The 22,401-nt window shown below is 45.3% G+C and overlaps 1 protein-coding gene across 2 annotated transcripts in view; it reads left to right on the forward strand.

Moving 5' to 3' along the window:
* SENP7 (SUMO specific peptidase 7) overlaps positions 1-13,294 on the forward strand; it is a 991,910-nt gene extending 978,616 nt beyond the window's left edge. For both annotated transcript variants that reach the window (XM_085622390.1, XM_085622391.1), the window contains exon 22: positions 12,943-13,294. In XM_085622390.1, coding sequence (XP_085478516.1) covers positions 12,943-13,080 — 138 coding nt within the window. In that variant the 3' untranslated portion in view covers positions 13,081-13,294. The remainder of the gene's footprint in view (positions 1-12,942) is intronic.
* The last annotated feature ends 9,107 nt before the right edge of the window (positions 13,295-22,401 follow it).

Raw genomic sequence — 22,401 nt, forward strand, 5'->3', positions numbered from 1 at the left:
TGGCTGAGGAGAACTTTAATTTATCAGCATGTAAGGAGTGGTAGGATAACTTGCGTACAGGTAATATGTGGATACTAATGAGGCTGCAGTTCAGACAAACATCTGTTATGTACAGAGTCAACACTTCATGGAACAACACGTTTGGGTTCGTCTTAATTTGAAATTGTCATGTTTTACTCTGTTGGCTTTGGCCAGATAACTGCTCGTTTTGTTTAGTGTACTGCATTTCAAGTCCCCCTCCTCCTAAATATTCTGTTTTGGCGGTTTGGTTGAGTAGGGCCACTAGTATTTTGTGGTTGGAGACAACTAAATTATGCGGCATGGTTGACTAAATTATTCGGCAAGAAAAGACTACTGTGATAGTATAACTTCATTTTTTTCACACTTGTTAACCATGTCTGATCGCAGGTTCCTGTATCAAAATAAGGGAGTGAGTAGTATTAGAGATTGTCGCCTACACTGTCCTGGCTCATATGATTTATCAGTAGAGTGGACCCACTATTAATAATGCTTCTCTCCAACCCCCCCCCCCCCCTTTTTAGGTCTCGGCTAGCGATGGCAAATGCTTCTGGGGGGTCCCAATCCCCCCCACGCTGCCCCGGGGACCGCCACCTCCCTGGGGCTTTCAAAATAAACCGTGGGGGCATACGGTCCCTCCCAGAGCCTCTCCACACATCTTTTAAATATTAATTTCAGGACCCGGGGAGGTGGCAGTCCCCGGGTACTGCCACCTCCCCGGGTCCTGAAATTAATATTTAAAAGATGTGTGGGGGGGCTCTAGCCCCTCCCCATACCCCACGGACCACCACCTCCCCGGGGCACTCTATATTTAAATTCAGGGATCCGTAGCGGGCCACCTCCCTGGGACTATTTTGACTAATGGAGGGGGGTCGCGTGGCCCCCCTCCTGGAGCCCTCCATGGCCCTGGGGACCGGCACCCTCTAGGGCCGACTTCTGCAGTGTCCTGGATACTGCTGTTTGCTATGACAGGGCAGGGGCCGTGTGGCTCCCGCCCTGTCATATCAAACACTGGTTTGGATTTTGGACGCAAATGCAGGTTTCCTGCTCTCGCTTCCAAAATCCAAAGCAGATTGCTTTTCTACAAGGGGAGCTGCATGTCAGCAGCTCCCCTTGTGGAAAAGCAATGCCGGCTCCCATAGGACGCGGGGAGCCGGCGGGACCGTGGGGGTATTGGGGCTCCCCCACAGTCCCCAACTGAGAAGGCCGGCCCCGGGGGATGCGGTCCCGGGGCCAGAAGCAGCCTCCCCTTCTGTTTAATAAAAAAAAAAAAGAATGGCCGGGCCCCAGGGGATGGTGTCCCCAGGGTTAAGATCGGCCTGGGGAGGGGGTCACACGGCCCCCCTCCCTGATTAAAAAAAATATATATGTTAAAAATAATAATATAGAGGCACAGCCCCGGGGGATGGGATCCCCGGGGCAAATAATGGCCTCAGGAGGGGGGCCACGCAGCCCCCCTCCTTTATAAAAAATATTAAATATGTGGCCATGCCCCGGGGGATGGGGTCCCCGGGGCCGAAATTGGCCTCGGGAGGGGGGCCGCACGGCCCCCTTCCCGTTTTTTTTTTTTTTATTTAAAAAAAAGAGCAGGCTAAAAGGGGGGGTCACTCAGCCCCCCTTGTAAAAAGAAAAAAAAAGAACGAAAAGCGGCTATCACGCCGGAGGCCTGCCCCCTCCCTGCAGCACTCAGCAAACGCGCTCCCTGGCGCGTTGTAAGTTGGGTAATTTATTCCCCTTGAATGCTGAGGGTCCCTGGGGGCCAAAAAGTCCACCAGGTACCTCCAGTAAGCGCCACAGAGCTGCTTGCAGAGAGGTGGTCTGAGGCCACGCCCCTTTTTTACACCTCTCTGGCTCTTACTGGAGGTACCTGGTGGGCTAGTTGGCCCCCAGGGACTCTCAGGCTTTAGGGGGACTTAATGCCTCAACTTAAAATGTTTCATGGGGCGTGTTTGCACAGTGCTGCAGGGAGGTGGTGGGGCCTGATATAACAAGTTAGCAATCCTGCTGTGTGGGACTTACTGGAGGGAATAAAAGGGGTAGTTAGCTCGCAAGGTTGACGTTGGGGGCTAACTATCCCTCCTATTACTTCCGCTAAATCCCACACAGTGGGATTGCTAAAAGGTGTTTGAAGGTCACGCTCACCTTTCTCCACCACTCTGCAAACGCGACTGCTATGTTATAGTTAGAAATTAGCATTTAAAAAAACATTGAAATTCACACAAAAACATAGGTTTCAGGCAGGTTGTAGTTAGAAATTAGCATTTAAAAAACCTTAGAAATTCACTGAAAAAAACATAGGTTTGACGGACGTTCTAGTTAGAAATGAGCATTTAAAAAAACATTGAAATTCACACAAAAACATAGGTTTCAGGCACGTTGTAGTTAGAAATTAGCATTTAAAAAAACTTAGAAATTCACTGAAAATAAACATAGGTTTCAGCGACGTTATCGTTAGTTGGACATTTCACTCGTACAAAACCAGAGAAATTCCGCCGTTATAGTTAGTTCAGCTAACTATTAACTCATGCCCACGCAATGCACTGCTGATGACGTTACATATTTAATCATTCATGACATGGTCAGTGGAATCACTGATGACATCACTGATGACATCTCAAATTACATCACTGATGACATCACTAATGACATCATCCAGTGACTGTGAGTTTCTTTAAAGTTTAAATATTTATTATATATATGCCAAGGTGTATTGAAGATTGGATGGGTGTACAAGTGTCTGGATGGAGGATTTAGTAGGTGCGTGACTGACTGTTGAAGTGAGTGATTACATGTGTCTTACTGAATGCACGGGTTAGTGACTAAACTGTGTGAATGTCTGTATCAGTCTGTTGTATAAGCTGCTGCATGGGTTGGTCAGTAGCTACATGAGTGTCTATATGGGTTATCGATTGGTTGCCTGAGTATTTGTATGGGTGCCTGAGTGTGTGTGTGTGGGTGGGTGGGAGGTGTGTGACTCTGTGCATAGATGTTTGGGTGGTTGTTTCACTGGGTGTATGGGTTCAAGAGTGCATGTGGAAACAGCTGTATGGGTGGGTGAGGGTGTGTATGGGTGTGTTGGTGAGTGAATGGATGTATGTCAGTGGTACATGAACAAGTAATTACATACGTAAAAGGCAGTGTATGTGAGAGTTGGAGTATATAAATGACTATACGTGAAAATCAGTGATTGCGAGAGTGGCTGTATGGATGAGTGTGTACTTGTATCAGTGATTGTATAAGAGATTAAGTATGCATTTGTTTCTGTTTGAATAAGTGATGTGGTGTGTGTGTATAACTGTGTAGGTCAGTAAATGGAAGTGTGGTTCATTCTTTGCATGACTGACTAGGTGTGTGAGTAACTGGATGAGTGGTGTGTGTGTGTCTATATAGGTGTATAAGTGCATATGATAGTGTTGTATTGATGAGTGACTGCATGTATGAGTGATTGTATGGGTGAATGAGTGGATGTTTGTGTAGACCTAGGAATCAGTGTGTGCGTATGTAGTAACTGGTATTGGTGTGTCGATGGTTTCGAAAATGGTAGTCTGTATTTTACAGTGGGTGTATCAAAGGTTATATTAGAGTGTGAGGAGGTGAATCATATTTTCATGTGGATGATGTCATTTGAGATGTCATTTGAGATGTCATCAGTGATGTCACTGACCATGTCATGAATGATGTAATATGTGACGTCATTAGCAGTACATTGCGGGGGCGCGAGTTATAGTTAGCTGAACTAACTATAACAGCGGAATTTCTCTGGTTTTGTACGAGTGAAATGTCCAACTAACTATACAGTCCCTGAAACCTATGTTTTTTTCAGTGAATTTCTAAGGTATTTAAATGCTAATTTCTAACTATAACGTGCCTGAAACCTATGGTTTTTTCAGTGAATTTAAATGGTTTTTAAAATGCTAATTTCTAACTATAACGTCCCTGAAACCTATGTTTTTTTCAGTGAATATATATATATATATATATTACCTACTGGCGGTCGCCAGTAGGTAGTTATAGTTAGGACCCTGTTTCCATAGGAAATCCGCAACATTCTATTTTGAATAACTTTGGCGCCGGTCGACGAATCCTCGCGAATTTCTCAAAATAGGTGGGGCGCTACGCTCCGCTCCTACCCTGAAAGTCTCGGGGGGATTCGTCAAGCGGGGGCTGAGATAAAAGGGGGGTCCCAAAACGCGTTTTTCCCATGCATTTTTCCATAGGACCTTTAGACAGGGCTACAGCCCGAACGGCTGAACAGAATTACTAGAAATTTGGCAGAGAGGTAGTCCTCAGGTCAAGGAAGTGCCTTTTGTAGGTTTGGTGTAAATCTGTTCAGTAGATTCTGAGAAAATAGCCTTTAAATCAATATATATATCTGAGCCAGCTTACGGTACGCTTACCGTAAGCTTACCGTACGCGTACGGTGGCGTGCGCGAGCGCGATTCTGATTGGCTGTTACATCTAAGTAAACATTCGAATCGGTCGAAACCAGGAAGCGGCGGCCGCCATTTTCTCTTTCGCACTCTGAGGGGGGGGCTGTAAACAAAGGCAAAAAACATATAAAGGGGCTCTTTAGACAGCGCCCATGCACATAGCCATGTTAGTTGAGTCCTCAAAGATCCCCCAAGGCCAAAAACGGTAAATTTTTATTTTTTGAAAATTTCGCCGATTACGCTTACCGTACGCGTACGGTGCGCTTACGCTAAAAATTTTAATAAAAAAAAAAAAAACACTGCATGGCATATTATTGTCATCACTTACAAATTAAATTTAACAGATTACCTATCACAAGGAAGCGCATAATATGTCCTCCATGTGCGCACGGTGCGTAACGTGGGCACGCGGTGCACGTAGCGCACTGCGTGCCCACCTTGCGTGTACGGCACTAACTGCGTAAAGTGGGCGCGCAAAGCGCACCGCGTGCTCACTGTGCGCGCACGGTGCGCGAAGCGCACCGTGCGCGCACGGAACGAACTGCGTTAAGTGGGCGTGCACGCCACGAATGGCGTAAAGTAACTTGGCATTTAAAAAACCGTACAAATTCACTGAAAAAACCATAGGTTTCACACACGTTATAGTTAGGAATTAGCATTTAAAAAACCTTGCAAATTCACTGAAAAAACCATAGGTTTCAGACATGTTATAGTTAGCGGAAATTTTACTGATAAAAAACCAATGAAATTCCCCCGTTATAGTTAGTGCAGGCAACTATAACTCACGCGACCGCAATCTTCTGCTGATGACATATGTGTCTTTATGAAAAAAAAATATTTGTAATATATGTATAGCTAAAAATTTATGGAAGAAGACATGGGCAAATAAGTGTCTAAATACAGTATTAGCATCAGCAGAGGATTGCGGTCGCGTGAGTTATAGTTGCCTGCACTAACTATAACGGGGGAATTTCATTGGTTTTTTATCAGTAAAATTTCCGCTAACTATAACATGTCTGAAACCTATGGTTTTTTCAGTGAATATATATATATCACAGAAAAGAAATGCCAAGCCCGGTTTCAATTGCGCAGGTATTTATTGCATTTTGCTGCACGCTAACCCTACGCGTTTCAGCTTTCGCCTTGATCACAGGTGGGTGACATCATGGTAAAAAGCAAGTGCTCCTTTAATAAAACAGTCATGTGACTTTCACTCGTTGCACTCAAAGTTCCAAGATGCATTTGTTTGGCATTTGGACTGCGCTGGCAGTTTAATGTAAATTTCGACCCAAATAGCCTTCAGTACTGCCTTGTGCTGTCATCTCCTGCTTGGAAAATAGAGTAAGTATTGTCTCTTGAGTGCACGATATCACAGTTGCAGCATCGTTTTTTAGAAATACCTGGCATAGGAAACTGTCCAAGAGAGGTGTGACCCCTCTTTTCTCCCTTTCATCACTCGCGCCAGAAATACTTTGGAAGTCCGTTGGTCTGGCAAAGAGGGATGCGGGTCATGCCCCCACAATCCGCAGCACGGCAAAGTTCATGTCTCCATACTGGGGGCCCCCAACCCTGCAGGGCGGCTCCGGCAGGCAACGGAGATGGAGGACTCCGTCATTGAATCTCACAGAAAAGAAATGCCAAGCCCGGTTTCAATTGCGCAGGTATTTATTGCATTTTGCTGCACGCTAACCCTACGCGTTTCAGCTTTCGCCTTGATCACAGGTGGGTGACATCATGGTAAAAAGCAAGTGCTCCTTTAATAAAACAGTCATGTGACTTTCACTCGTTGCACTCAAAGTTCCAAGATGCATTTGTTTGGCATTTGGACTGCGCTGGCAGTTTAATGTAAATTTCGACCCAAATAGCCTTCAGTACTGCCTTGTGCTGTCATCTCCTGCTTGGAAAATAGAGTAAGTATTGTCTCTTGAGTGCACGATATCACAGTTGCAGCATCGTTTTTTAGAAATACCTGGCATAGGAAACTGTCCAAGAGAGGTGTGACCCTTCTTTTCTCCCTTTCATCACTCGCGCCAGAAATACTTTGGAAGTCCGTTGGTCTGGCAAAGAGGGATGCGGGTCATGCCCCCACAATCCGCAGCACGGCAAAGTTCATGTCTCCATACTGGGGGCCCCCAACCCTGCAGGGCGGCTCCGGCAGGCAACGGAGATGGAGGACTCCGTCATTGAATCTCACAGAAAAGAAATGCCAAGCCCGGTTTCAATTGCGCAGGTATTTATTGCATTTTGCTGCACGCTAACCCTACGCGTTTCAGCTTTCGCCTTGATCACAGGTGGGTGACATCATGGTAAAAAGCAAGTGCTCCTTTAATAAAACAGTCATGTGACTTTCACTCGTTGCACTCAAAGTTCCAAGATGCATTTGTTTGGCATTTGGACTGCGCTGGCAGTTTAATGTAAATTTCGACCCAAATAGCCTTCAGTACTGCCTTGTGCTGTCATCTCCTGCTTGGAAAATAGAGTAAGTATTGTCTCTTGAGTGCACGATATCACAGTTGCAGCATCGTTTTTTAGAAATACCTGGCATAGGAAACTGTCCAAGAGAGGTGTGACCCCTCTTTTCTCCCTTTCATCACTCGCGCCAGAAATACTTTGGAAGTCCGTTGGTCTGGCAAAGAGGGATGCGGGTCATGCCCCCACAATCCGCAGCACGGCAAAGTTCATGTCTCCATACTGGGGGCCCCCAACCCTGCAGGGCGGCTCCGGCAGGCAACGGAGATGGAGGACTCCGTCATTGAATCTCACAGAAAAGAAATGCCAAGCCCGGTTTCAATTGCGCAGGTATTTATTGCATTTTGCTGCACGCTAACCCTACGCGTTTCAGCTTTCGCCTTGATCACAGGTGGGTGACATCATGGTAAAAAGCAAGTGCTCCTTTAATAAAACAGTCATGTGACTTTCACTCGTTGCACTCAAAGTTCCAAGATGCATTTGTTTGGCATTTGGACTGCGCTGGCAGTTTAATGTAAATTTCGACCCAAATAGCCTTCAGTACTGCCTTGTGCTGTCATCTCCTGCTTGGAAAATAGAGTAAGTATTGTCTCTTGAGTGCACGATATCACAGTTGCAGCATCGTTTTTTAGAAATACCTGGCATAGGAAACTGTCCAAGAGAGGTGTGACCCCTCTTTTCTCCCTTTCATCACTCGCGCCAGAAATACTTTGGAAGTCCGTTGGTCTGGCAAAGAGGGATGCGGGTCATGCCCCCACAATCCGCAGCACGGCAAAGTTCATGTCTCCATACTGGGGGCCCCCAACCCTGCAGGGCGGCTCCGGCAGGCAACGGAGATGGAGGACTCCGTCATTGAATCTCACAGAAAAGAAATGCCAAGCCCGGTTTCAATTGCGCAGGTATTTATTGCATTTTGCTGCACGCTAACCCTACGCGTTTCAGCTTTCGCCTTGATCACAGGTGGGTGACATCATGGTAAAAAGCAAGTGCTCCTTTAATAAAACAGTCATGTGACTTTCACTCGTTGCACTCAAAGTTCCAAGATGCATTTGTTTGGCATTTGGACTGCGCTGGCAGTTTAATGTAAATTTCGACCCAAATAGCCTTCAGTACTGCCTTGTGCTGTCATCTCCTGCTTGGAAAATAGAGTAAGTATTGTCTCTTGAGTGCACGATATCACAGTTGCAGCATCGTTATATATATATATATATTTTTTTTTTCTTTTTTTCCAGACATTCTATGTCTGAGTGTTCCGGACTCCTTCTTTGTTATTGTGGTGGTCAGTGTCACCGCCTGTATCGTACTGGCTCGGTCTTTCCTTCCCCGGTTGTGGGGTTGGAGTTGCCCTCTTTAGTGGACGGACTTGTATGTCCCGCTACGTTTCATATTGGTGCCATTGGTATCTCTTTGGCGATTTCCTATTCTCTGGGGTTACTCTTTTCCTCTTGGTTGTCACTTTCTTGACTTTTTCATGTATTTCTATGTGCTGTGTATGCACACGAGAGGGCAAGCAGGTTGGCTTTACCTGCTGTGTTTTCTGGGGATTGTCCCAGATTTCCTCTCTCTCTCTCCTCTCTCTCTCCATCATGGGAGATAGCCTTGTGTGACCGGCTTGCCGGTGACCGTTGGTCATTGAACCTGTGGGTACGGTTGGATTGTTGACTACCTGGTCTGTTGATGCGCCCATCTTCCCTGTCGACCCACACATGCTGTTACTGTTACGTTTTATTGTGCTTGTGCATTGTGTGGTGTGGTTTGCACGGTACACAATGTCTGCTCCACGTATTCTCGTACTCCACATCTATGTATCTCCTGTTAGTCGTAGTTTGTATGTCTCGGCGTGGTGACCTCTGCCCCTGACATCTTGTTTTTTGACACCTGCTGTTGTACCGCTCAACATGTGTGTTCTGACTCTGTCATACTGTTTAAGTCCCTTCACTGGAGCTTTGTCTCTTGTGGATTCTGAGATCCTATACTCAGTTTCCCTTCTTTTTGTAGAGGTTTATGCCATTCTGCCTTTGTGCACTGACCTTTCTGGGACTGTGATTTTGTTTTGTCCCTGTCTGGACGAAAGTGGGCTTGTACCTTCCCATGATGGATTGTGGTACCTTGCTTCCCTTGCTCATGCTCCACCCTGAGCTTCCGGGTCTGGTGTCAGCTACGCTGGCATTGCTGAGCTTTATGGGTCTGGTGTCAGGCACGCTGGCATTGCCTCCCCCACCTTTTTTCAGTCAATGTTCTTGATGGACTTCTTCCCTTGGGAACTTGGTGGGTTTTGGTCGCAGACCCTCCTCCAATGGGGTATAGCTTTGGTATCTATTCTAAGTTAAGGAATCTGCGGCTAGATGTCTCTATCAGATGAACGAGTGGCTTACCTTCGGTACTGATTTATCTGATAGAGACACAGTCTAGCTGCAGATTGCTTAATGAGCGCCCATCCTCCCCGTTCTGCGAGGACCTTTCCAGGTTAGGTTCCATCCACTTGCCTCCTTATAGGTGGCCTTGGTCTTCCTGAGGGGTGCTCTAGTTCACCTACCTCCAGGGCAGGATGTGTCATTCTGTTTTAGCACATTGGCTCTCCACCCATTCTAGTTCTGGGGTGGCTAGGTTTTGTGCCCTTCGGTGCTCCTCCACCCTGGTTCTTCCGACGTGGAGATTCTCATGTTCTTCTACCCTCCCTCTGCCCTTGTCTGTTTCTCCCCATTACTTTGGGGTCTCTTTGTCTATACTGCAGTCGATTGTGTTGAGGTTCCATTTGAGTATGCTACAGTTCATAGGTCATTGTGGGGGGTGTGGTGAACATTCTCTGTTGTTGCACACTGGTGGTCACTTGCTTTGAGTCATGTTGTTCTAGTATTATTCTTTACAGTTACATCCTGTGTGGGCAAACTGTCTTTCATAACGTTCCATCCTGGGGTTGCACACTGTCCTTCTTGGTCAGGCCAGTCATTACGTCAATGTGGTGATGTTTTCTCATCGTTCTTTGATTTTTTGTCATTGTTGTTTCCAAGATTTTTGTTCTTTTTTGGCACACTGTTCCCATACTCTCACAGTTTTTGGAGTGGCTCTGCGATGTTTCCAAAAGGTTTCACAGTAGAAAACTGACCTCAGCGCGCCGGGGGGACTTGTATGGCTCCATTGAAGTCACTTCTCTTGACTACGTCATGACGGAGCTGGACGACGCCGTCCCCTGGCGCACAGAGGTACTGCTAGGGAGAAAGTTTTCTGGATCCAGTCTGACGTCTGGGGCTATTCTAAGTTAAGGAATCTGCGGCTAGACTGTGTCTCTACCAGATACATCGTTACCGAAGGTAAGTAACTCGTTCATTTGTGCAAAGCAACTGCGTATGCTTTGGGGCACTTCTCTCTTTCTCAGCTCTTCAGTGTCAGGCACATATTTTTCTTCGGAGCCCTGTGCTTATTTTGCAAAATACAAAATGGCCAAGAGGGCTCTGCAGGCAGCCAAAGAAGATCGCGAATCATTTTTGAAGATGACTTTGTGATGGCTGCTTTTTGGGAGCGGGCCTGAGATGTGCTGCTAAGGATGTGTTGTTTGGGAAGAAAGAGATTTAGCTTAGCTCTTTTGGCAACAAACGAAATCCGGTTCGGTTTTTCTTTGTTGTCATTCTTGCTTTGTCAGGCTCAGTCTCACTAATTTTTGTCGATGTTAGCACACGTTGTTACTGTTAGACGTCCGCAGTCTCCTGGACTGCTCGCAGCAGTACAGCGAATGGAGAAACGAGAGTGGAGCTCTTGAAAGGAAAGGGAATCTTAAAAGATGCAAACACTGAAACACTTTTTTCTGCCCTGCACCATTAGAGTTGGCAGCAGTGATGTAGGAAAAGCAATGCGAGAGAGCACGAAGGTGTGGCCTCCATGAAAAGAATACATGAGTTTAAAAATCAATGCATATGCACACTACTCCGCATGCGTAATTGGCTGAGGCGAGTGCAACAATTGGACCGCCCTGCTAGACACTGCCAAATGTCACCTGAACGACTGCAGCCAGCAGCTGGAAGGGGCCATCCGAAAACCCCTTTATGTACATATGTATAGGTGTATGTTTTGTAGCCCCTCATCATGGGTAGTAAGCGCTATATACATTGTATGGTGTGTGATGATGTGAGCTCCCCGATAGAGCTGTATGCAGGGCCGGTCCTAGGATATGTGGGGCCCCGGGCAGAATAGGAGCATGTGAGGCCCCTAAGCAGATACGACGCGGGATCGGATTGGGCCGGCTAAGAAAGTTATTTTTTTCCTTTAAATTAAAATTACCCCCGTCCCCATAGTTAACAGCTGACAACCATTGACAAAACGCAGCCACGGCCGACTCATGCCGGCCCCGACTAGGTTTTGTCAATAGTTGGCAGTTTAAGCTAAATGAGTAACTACAATAAATGATTTTACTTTCACCTTGTTTTGACCAATAAGTAGCTCCTTCACGCACACTTGCATAGAATCACAACTGCATTGCAGGACCATTGCTCTTTGTGCTCTGCAGAGAGGCCATATTTTGAATGGTCATGTATCTGAACACCTTTTTGACCCATAGACAGGCACAGTGTGAAAGTTGTACTGCCTGCAGCCTCACCTCCAAAGTGCTCAACTGTAGCCTGTTATAAACACCTGGAGGTGACTCAGTACAAAGGGTGCGTCATCCAAGAGTAATATGCTGTGAAATAAAATACACAAACACACATGCTGGAAATAGCTAGCACTCTTGGGGAATGCAAGATTCAGTAAAGCATGGGAAATATAAACAGGAACAAAATGCCATGGGTTACCCTAACAGCAGGACCACTGGAATTATGTGGCAGGATAGGGTTAAATTATGTGGCAGGGTGAGTAAATTATGTGGCAAGAAAAGGCAACTTATGCGGCATAACCCAGCACATTTTGAAATAGTATTACTTAATTATTTTGCCATTTTTAAACTTGGTAACACTGTTTTGGCTCTGGTTGCACCCCATTAGTAACAATTTAACACCCAAATTTAGTAGTGGGAAACAGAAAGTTGATTATTCCAGCTTTTCAAAGGGCCTTCCCACATGCGACAAGACGTGTTGCTGCATTTCTAGTAACTTTTGAACTGTTTGAGATAGAAAGCAATTTTGTTGTTAAAATATGTAGATTATGCAGCATCTGATGGATTATGCGGCAAATGCGATAAATGCATAATTATGCAGAAATCGCCGCCACCGCACAATCGCATAATTCCAGTAGCCCTGCCTAACATGCAGCATCAGACTGGGACAGAAAATAGGCTTCTGTACCAATTTTTTTTTTATTCATACAGGGGCAGGGCCACTTCACAGGCAGGGGCACTCAAATTACGAATCTGATTGCGGTCATCAACATGCAGATGCAGCCATTAGTCCCACAGAGACGGTCCAGCAGGGGAGATTGACATAAAAGAGAAAAATATCAACTCTCAGGGGGCCCCCTGGGCCTCGGAACTTCTGATGTCTTTAAAGGTGCGAGGCCCCATGGCTGCGAGCAGGCGCGGGGCCCTGGGCAGCTGCCCATGCCTAGCGCTGGCCCTGGCTGTATGTATTGGTGTGTGACAATAGGCGCTCCCGCCAAATAGGAGAAAGACCTAAATAGCTATGAACATATTTTTCCTCATCTCGCCAGTAGATGGTGTAGTTCCCACAGGTTTAAAATGTTGAAAATCTGTGGACCAGTTGTAATACGACGGTCATCATCTAACTTTGCACTCCCTCCATGCCATAGGGGAAGCACGGAACTAGGAATTGAGATTGAGAACTTTAGCCGAGTCGAGAAATCATACTGTTCGGAACGTGAGGCGAGAGACACATGGTTTACAAAGGAAACGGGTTGTAGCACACGGAGGAGGGTCTTGAATGCGTCTTTGGCCGCATTTAAACTTTTTTGGGGGGGGGGGGGGGGGGGGTGCTGTTATCGCATAATACACTGCAGCGTTACTCAGAAAAGATAATTACATTTACAAAATGTACTTTTTCTCAACCCTTTCATCAAACAATGTTTTCTGTCTTTTGTTCAGAGTCCCATACCTTCCTTTGAGCCTCCTTTGCACTTGGAACATTGGTTTCCTCGACATGTTGTGAGAAGTAAACGAGAAGAAATTAGAAATCTGATTCTGCGACTACATCTACAACAGATTCGCGGAAACAGGAGCTGATACATTTCGAGAATTGGTAGAGACTTTAATAAGGTTGCTTAACTACTGCCTTTAAGCGTCTGGGCTGTGAAGCTGGTAGAAGTACTCACGGTGGACAATGCTTCAAGGACATGACTAATAATTCTATCATTTAAAATATTTGATGCTTAACGGAGAAATGGTAATTTTGTAAGTATGTATTTTACAGTTTAATAAATATTTGTTATTTAACTTTGTAACGTGCCTTTTTCAGAATCTTTATTCGGCACAGTCACATTAGGCCATAAAAGAGCAGGTATTACAAAATACAGAAACAATTATGCACTCATACAGTGTTAAAAAGTGTGCAATGCAAGTACTACAATTACATAAAAATACTTTTTCTGATTCGAATCGCTCCTCAAATGTAAGCGGCAACACTAAAACAAAGTAGGGACCTCCAAGGCACACAACAAACGTAGGGGACATTGTAAATAATCCCTGATGTTAGGCGCAGTAAAGATCGGTTTCAGAATATATTTCCTAAAACCATCATAAAAACGACAAAATTATTTAGCGCTGAGTGTTCTGTTTCGAAATGCTGTCACAAGGGCACGGTACCATGTCCCTGTACCACTGGTTCATAATCGGGATGGCAACAGTATGGTGGGCTATACCCAGCCATAACCTTTTTAAAACGAAGGGATGTTGGGTATTTGTCACCAGCGGTAGGTACATTTCAAAGCCCTCCGGGAAGGCACTCAACAAGTATGTAATAACAATAGGTTTCTTGGCCTTGACAAGGGCTCTTATTTCAAACCTAGCGCCTAAAAAAAGACTTGACCACAGCCTTATGAAAAACAAGGATTCTAGAAGCGTGTTGAAGCACAGGGGAGTCAAACAATGATTTTGAAATATCGTTCATATAGGAAAGCCGCAGTAATATTAAAGGCATGGTCTAACGCTAAACAATTCAAAATTATGACTTTTGGGAAGGCTGTTTCAGTTTTGGCCCAAATTGAATGCAAAAGGAAAATGGACTTGAGCGAATGCAAGTCCTCCAAGGTGAATCAGCTCCCTTCCTTATGGGCAATGGAACATGGTATTGTCGGGGATATACAAGAGACGCCTAAGAAAGACACTCCTCAACTTAAAGAGGACCGCAGGACGTATGACCCTCCAGACCCCACCATACATGGCAGCTGACAATGATCTAGCCTAATAGTTACGAATCATTTCCCAAATGGGGCAGCTACCAAGTTGACAGGGAACATGAAAACCACTAAACACATTTTAGATCAAGCAATATGAATGTTTTGGGACCATGGAGCATTTTTGGAAAAAAGAATGCACAAATAACAAAATGGATTAACTTTCACCATAGGAAATGCCCTATGTCCTACACTTCTGGGTGTTTTTCCCACAAGACATTTACAATGTTTTGATTTCATAAATCTTAAATTTTCTGACATCCATAAATTCTGAAGTCTCACAGGGAGGGACGGGGGACCTGTAAGGTCCAGCATACGGGCCCCGATCAGAAGTTTTGAACAAAAGGTATGCTGTTCCTGGGGGCCAGAGGAGGGAAAAGAGGGAAAAAGGAAGGATGAAGGGATTCGTCAGTAATGGCAGACGTAGGTAGGTGCTAGTGGGCCAAGACAGATAATGCTCATCCAGGGATAGCTCGTATTAGGAGTGCAATGCCCAATGGGGCCCCACAAGGGGACTCTTTGCCGGAGGTCTTCTCAGTTTCGCCGTCGTGAAGCTAGATGATATTATGTAAGGTCGAACCTATGTGAAGGGATTAGATGTGGGAATGTGCAGGTGTGGTTTAAAAATGGCTCCTGGATACTCCAAGGGGAATTTTATTCGCAGAGTGTCTGGGCCATGCATAAAAACGGACTGAAAAAAAGTCCCGAACTGAGAGGGGGAATTAGACCTGTGTCAGTTCTAGTGAGTTGTGCAAAAGGGTCGACCTGTTTCTTGCCTGTTTAAAAAGTCCAACTGGATCTCGGCAATTCTTCAATACCTAAGAACCTCATCTACTCTCAAGGGGGCGGCAAATGATATCAGACAGGGGTAAGAGTCACATCCACTTATGTCAGGATAATATAGTTGTCCTGGTGTGTGAACAAAAATAATAAATCAAATGTGAGGTACAGTTATACCTTCCGGAGATAGGTACACCGGAAGGATGGGGAAGTAATGCCCCAACTGGGACAAGCCGGTGGACTTGCTTAAGTCTTGAGAAACCAATTTGAATCCTCGTGGTTCCCAGTGTGGGACCTATCCTGGGCCAGTTGTCCCATAAATCCTGCAAAGGTGTCCATAAGTCTCTGCAGAGCAACGGCGGTCCTAAACATTAGAACCACGTCATCCGCATGCAAAAGCACAGGGACTGGACGTCCATCAACTACATGCACATCGGCCTGTGGGGTCCGTAGGGCACCATCAATACCATTTATAAAAAGGGAGAATAGGAATGGGGCCAGAACCCATCCCTGTCAGACTCCCCTCTTAACTCTGAACGATGAAGAATATTCCCAGTCTGGGCCATATTGAACCATGGCAGATAGCTTCTCATACAACCAGGAAAGGAAAAAAACCTATTCCCTGGGGCCTCCAGTGAAAGAAATCTGTGCCACAGAATCGAACCGTCCACCAGGTCGAAAGCACTGCTGAGGTCAGCAAAGCACAAGTGAAGAGAACCTGACTTAGCCTTGGTGTATTTCCCGATGAGCAGGTCTAGATTTACACCCTGCTCCACTGTCCCCAGCCCCCTCCTGAACCCACACTGTACTTCAGAAAGAATAGAATTTTTGGAGGGCCACTGCTCCAATCTCTGCATTAGAACCCTACCCAGCAATTTCGCATAAGAGTCTAGAAGGGAGATGGGGCTGTAGCACTTTATGTCCGATCTATCCCTTTTCATGAAAATGGGCACAATGATGGAATCAGCCCAGCTGGAAGGTATGCCCTCAGCCGCCGCATTAAACACTCAAGTCAAAATGGGGCACCATAGCTCGCCCATAGCTCTATAAGCATTAACTGGAACCCAATCGGCCCGGGAGCTTTGCCCCTAGCACTACTTTCCAAAGCTAGGAGGACCTCATCCAAGGGGCATGCTACTATTAGTATTAATACTCTTGCATACATCCACTGATGCCGATTGACCATACTCTGTATCATTCCTAGTGGGTGGATCAAAGAGCTTTACAAACCATGCTTGTAGAGGAATAAACAATGTTAATTCAGGGGCCGAATCATTTTTAGGAAAAGGGGCATCGACCATGCTCCAAAACAAAATGACACCATTGGTCTCTGCTGCCTGAGCCAAATTCAACCAAGCCTTTTCTCTAAGCACCGTTTTCCTGGAGGCGAACATCTCATTATATTGTTTCCCTAATAGCAGAATAGTCCCTTAGAGATATGCAAAGCAATCAGCGACATTTTAGATACCTGTGTTCATGAATGGTCAAACCAACCGTGTCTCTTGGAGGCCCTAGATGTAGAGGCACGTGTCAATAAACTATTAAATAACCTGGAAATTGTTTCAAAAGCATGAAGCAATCCAACATTGCCTGCCTCAGTGCCCAAACAATGATTGAACTTGCGTTTTGGGATAACAGCCTCCGTATTACACACATAGGATCAACCCCTGACCATCTAATGCGGATGTTGTTTGGCGTTTGATACATTAATTGTAACTGTAGGGCTATCGACATAAAAAAGACGCTGATAAAACAATTGAATTATGATCGCATACTGCGGTTTGTTTTTCCTCAAAATTAGAAACTAGGTGACTAACAGAAGAAGTAATTTAAATGTTATCAATTGTAGTCCATGCACCTGTACCAATAAAAGAATGGATCTTCTCACCGATTGAAATATTACAGTCCTCCAACAGCAAGAAATCATGTTTAAAGAGTTTAGAGTCTTTATGTATGAATTGTGTGGGAAATGTGAAACATCCACACCCGCTGAATTAGTAATGCCACACACACGTCTCACAGAGAAAGATTATTTTTGTATGTTAAATCATCGGCCCAGAAGATGGGGCAAATAGAATGGGTTGAACGCAAAAACGTGTTTAAGTCCACCTCAAGCGCAAATGCGAGATCACTGCGAGTGGAGTCAAACACATTTTGTAAGAATGAATTATCACTAGATCAACCCCTTCCAGAAAGACAACACAATCTGGATACATGGGGAAACAATAGCAGAACTTCTAATAATAACAGATAACGTATTGGAAATTAAGATGTGCAATCTACCTTTGGCATAAACTGACGGAGATGGTATTGCAGCAGTAAATAAAGAAGAAAAACTTTCAACATGCATGGGTTCCACACACCAGGTTTCCTGAAGGCAAATTGTTGGAGATGAAACTGACGTTAAGCCAAACTGGGTCTGTTACCTTACTGTGAAGTCTGGAAATGTTCCATGAGGTAAAATAACAAATCCCATTATAGCCAATGCGAGCTGGTGTTGAGACTAAAACAAGGGGACTGAGAAGCACTGGATGAGTCACTTTGGCTGGCGGGGGTGGATGAGATAGACAGGAGCCATGGGGTCGACTATAGGCTCGCAATTAAAGCAAAGGGGATGAGAAGTATAATCAGGTGGTCCGTCCAAACAGGCTGGTTCGAGAATGTTCTCGAAATCAGGGTGTCAGTCAACCACCTGCAGGTCATTCAGGGCCTCAAACCTATTTGAAAGAGGAAGGAAAAAAGGACGATTAACTAAAGTAAGCTGAACAGAAGATGAATGATCAGACCCATAGGGTACTTGAATCAGGTGGTGATAGAAATAGCCCAGGGTGAGAGCATAATATTACCAGAATTTGAAAAGTGAGACGAAGAACTATGCAAGATCTCACCCGTAAACCTGGGATGCTTGAAGTTAATGATAACATAGTCACGCTCAGAGTTTTATTTTAGATGGACCCAACCCTACGTGTCAACAAAATTTGGTCAGCTTTAGAGACCGGGAAAATAGACGTGGACTGCAGCCAGTGGAGTATTTTATTTCTTAACTGGGTTGACGACTCAGTAGTGTCCTGAAGCAGAGGAGGCACATTTATCATGATCACAACATAAGGACAGCAGGCAGGAGGTAAATCGATTGTGACCTCGTTGGAACACCCACCCTCTTTATTTTGTACCGTCATATTCCCCATATCCTGGGGTAAACTCCCCATGGAGTCTTCTGGAGCCAGTGAACTATTTTTAAACCTAGCTGGGTTAAAACGTCAGCCATTTGGGGTGGTAGGGGTTGCGAGACCACCATAGGCTGGAGGACCTATCTAGACTCGGGTCGCCTGCCGGAATAGGGAGACCTCCCATACTGCAAGCCCCAGAAACAACTTGGGATTGGTCGTGTTGTGGAAGATGACGATTCAGGATAAGGAGAGGGCTATCCGTCTGACTATCATGAGGACAGTTGAAAGGGAGGTTATAATCATTTAAAGGCAACTCAGGGCGCAAATGCGAAGTCCCAGGCACCTGCGTGTGGATGGACTGGGCTGCTGGGTTAACAGAGGAGGCCTTGCCTTGATATTACATAAAAGTTCTTCAATAGCCCCTAACCTGGTACAGATAAGAGAAAGCGAACTTTCAACCACCCCCTCAAACCGTCCAGTAATTTCCTCTGGAAGAGATCCAGGTCCACAGCACTGGTCACAGTAGAACCTGCTGAGTTGCAATCAAGAACGCTGGCTTGACAGTCTACGGAGAGTTAAGATTTCCTTACCCCCTGACGTCTTTTCTGTTTGGCTAGCGGGCCATTATTGTGGGGCGAAGTTTAGGCCACACCAGTGTTCTGTCTAGGGTCACCAGGAAGAGCTGCATTTGAGGGCCGATGACACAGATAGGCACTTGAGCAGTATCACATGCAGCCTGTCTCTGCAGGTAAAGATGCTCAGCATGTTCTATTTCCTTACTTAAGGTGCCCACTGAGTATGAGTGACCTTTTGAGGAGGAGGTGAAGTAGGAAACTGCAGAGGCCCACTAAGTGTAACATCAAACACGAGGAAAGCTCTTCCCTGATGGACAATTCAAGAAAACTTGAAATCAGGCCTTATGTTCCGCCAACCAAAAAGTCACTTAGTTGTCACTACCGATGCCTCAATGGATTTTGCAGGGGCACATCTCCAAGAGTTGTCAGCAAGAAGAACCCGGACCTCCCAGAAAAATACCCTACATATAAATGTGCTTGAACTGAGAGCAGTCAGAAGGGCCTTGAGATCTTTTCTCCCATGCATTTCCAACTCAAAGGTGTTGGTCTGAACGGAAAACACCACTACCATGTTCTACATAATGAAACAAGGAGGAACACGCTAAGGAAAGCCCAAAATATATTGTGTTAGGCGATCCAAAACTGAGTCAATCTTACAGCAGAACAGCTTCCTGGTATCAACAATGGCCATGCAGATTGTCTCAGCAGAACATTACTAGGTTGTCACAAGTGGGAGTTGAAGGGCAGATATTAAATCGAGTATTTCAGCACTGGGGACAACCGAATATAGATCTCTTTGCAATGGACAGCAACAAGGAATGCTGCTTTTATGCATGCAGGCACCCACAAAAAAATTCCTGGGGGCATGCTCTTTTGGTACAGGACGTATGCTTATGCCTTTCCGCCAAGTCCCCTGATACACAAGCTGGAAGCAAAAAATTAAAGCAGAACCGCATTTATTCTTATAACCCCGTACAGGCCGAGACAATATTGTTTTTTGGATCTGATGCAACTGGCACAGGATCGGCTTCTTTTGCTGAAATTTCAATGGACCGCCTCTCCTGGAGGAAAAGTAGAGACCTTCACCCCAATCCACAATTGCTCACATCAGTGGCTTGATACCCGAGCACCAGGAGTTTGGGCATTTAGATATACCACAGGACTCCAAGGAAGAAGTAGTGCAGGCAACAGCTGTACCAACAAATAAAACCTATTCTGCTAAATAGAAAATAATCTGTATATGGTGTGCTTCTAAAAGAATCCATTCATTTACAGATCCAAGCCCATCAAATACTTACGTATCTTTTATACTTAGTAAAATCAGGTCATATACATGCAGCAATAAGAGTCATTTAGCAGCCATTTCTCGATTCAAACGTAAACCAAATGTACCATCTATTTGGTCACCCAGAATCATTAAATAGTTCATCAAACTGCATTTAGTTTGGCAATAACTATGGCGAGGGAAGTTAGTGAGATTCAGGTATTCACTATAACGGAACCCTTCAGTCAGTTCTAAAAGGAAGAAGTAATTCTGAGAACCAATCCCAAATATATTCCAAAAGTACCAACCGAATTTCATCTGAATGAGCCAGTCATTCTAAAAACATCTCATAATCCAACAATTCCAGCTGAAAAAACACATTACCTGCTACAGAACTAAACACATAAGGAAGTCTGATGAACTCCTAGTATCTTTCTCATCACCACGTAAAGGTTTCCCTTTAAGAAAACAGGGCATATTAGGATGGGTGGCTTCTAAGCTGGAAGACTCCTGACACAGACATTAAAAGCTCATTCCACAAGAAACATGGCTACTTCATCAGCACTCTGTTCTGGAGTGCCACTACTAGATATATTCCAAGCAGTGATGTGGAGAACCACACATACCTTCAGAAAGCCTTACTCAGTGGCGGCTCACCCGCTAAGGTGGAGGAGCATCGCCCCTCTTCTTGGCAGCAGTGAAAGAAGGAAAATAATATGATAACTTGATGTTATTATCATTTATTTGTTCCTGCTGTGGTGTCTTAGCGTGGTGGGTCTGCTCTACTCACAGAGCAGGGCAGGGGAGGAGTGATGGGCACACTGTAAGTGCGCATGACGCTTTGGCCGGCCATCTCTGACCGGCCAAAGCATGATGCTCACTTTTGGGTGGAGTGCAGTGTTGTGATTGGCTCAGGGGAGCCTGAGTGTGCTTCCTGGTTCCTGTTTGTCCCAGACGCGGAAGAGAGACGATATGGGAGAGACACTGTGATAAGGTAAGTTGTTTTTGTTTCTTTTTACACCTCCCTTACTCCTACACCACCCCTGATCCATGCCGGCTGCCGCTGGCTTTACTGTCTGGAAGCAATTATGAAGAGATGTTGAGGTGACAAGCAGTCCCTCGTCTTCCTATCCCACTATCCTCATGTAACGTGTATGTTCTTCCCATAATTGTTTTCTCTTCAGCTACATCAGGGATTTAGGTTAGGGTTTTTATTTTATGGCATTTCCCACATTAAATACTGTAATAAGCTTCACAAATATAGCAGTACTAATATAGCTTTTAATCAGAACAAATACAATTAAATATGGCTTGCCATGGACTTATGGAGGTGTCCCCAGACTGTTCAACATTGAGGTAGCTGCCTCCAACGTCAGAAACATATACATATATATGTTTGAGACAGGCGGGACTATTCTAAATTCATGACTTCTGTGAGAATACATATGATACAGAACTAGAATTACAAGTAACATTTCCTTCCTCAACAGTATTTGTACTCTGCTAACACCAAGGTGAAAGGGGTGAGAATCCACATAAAGACTAAGCGCAGACTTCTTAGTCTGTGAAGTTGTTATGGATAATGATGGACAACGGCTATGGCAAACTGAGATGCTGTGCCATCTCTCTGGTATCATATATTGATCACATGAGGGCCAGGAAAAGTACTGTGGACAAACCCTCCAGAAGTTGCTGAACTTCACCTCAGGCCTCTTATTAATGGTAGGGGACTGGAAGTTGGTCCTGGATGACACCTTGGATCACTCTGGTAATAGGGAGGGAGGGAGGCACCATCACCGTTTCTGGGGCGGGTCGATCCTAGCTTAACAATAGGGGATGATAGATGTTTAACAGTATTTACATGGGGATGAGTGGGACTACTCCCATTATTCGGCATACCACAATTCCAGTGGCGACTTAGATTTTGCATGGTGTGATAGCCGACTGCTACATATGGTCAGGGAGACAGAGATTGGGGTGCTGTGGCTGTCTGATCACACCCAAGTGATGCTTGAGCTTTCGTGGGAGGCGTCTGGGTAGGACGGTAGGCATCAGTAATGTTCCAGTAATCAGCTACTTAAAGATAGAGTGACCTGAAATGCCATTCGTGCTCGCATCATGGAGAACATATCCCTCAATGATACTGGGAATGTAGCATAAAGACTCAGTGGGACTCCATGTAAGTGGTATGTGGGGCTCCTGTGTAGCTGAGTGTGTGTTACTGGCCAGGTCTCGCACTTTTGTCTTGTGCAAACTCCACGCTTCTTTGAGAAGGCTGGAAGAGAGACAGACATCAACCCATTCCCAAAACACTTAGCGACAGACACTGCTTGCCAGGGGCCAAGTAAGACTCCTCGTTCTTA

This window comes from Triturus cristatus, chromosome 8 (genome assembly GCF_964204655.1).
Source record: "Triturus cristatus chromosome 8, aTriCri1.1, whole genome shotgun sequence".
Lineage (NCBI taxonomy): Eukaryota > Metazoa > Chordata > Amphibia > Caudata > Salamandridae > Triturus > Triturus cristatus.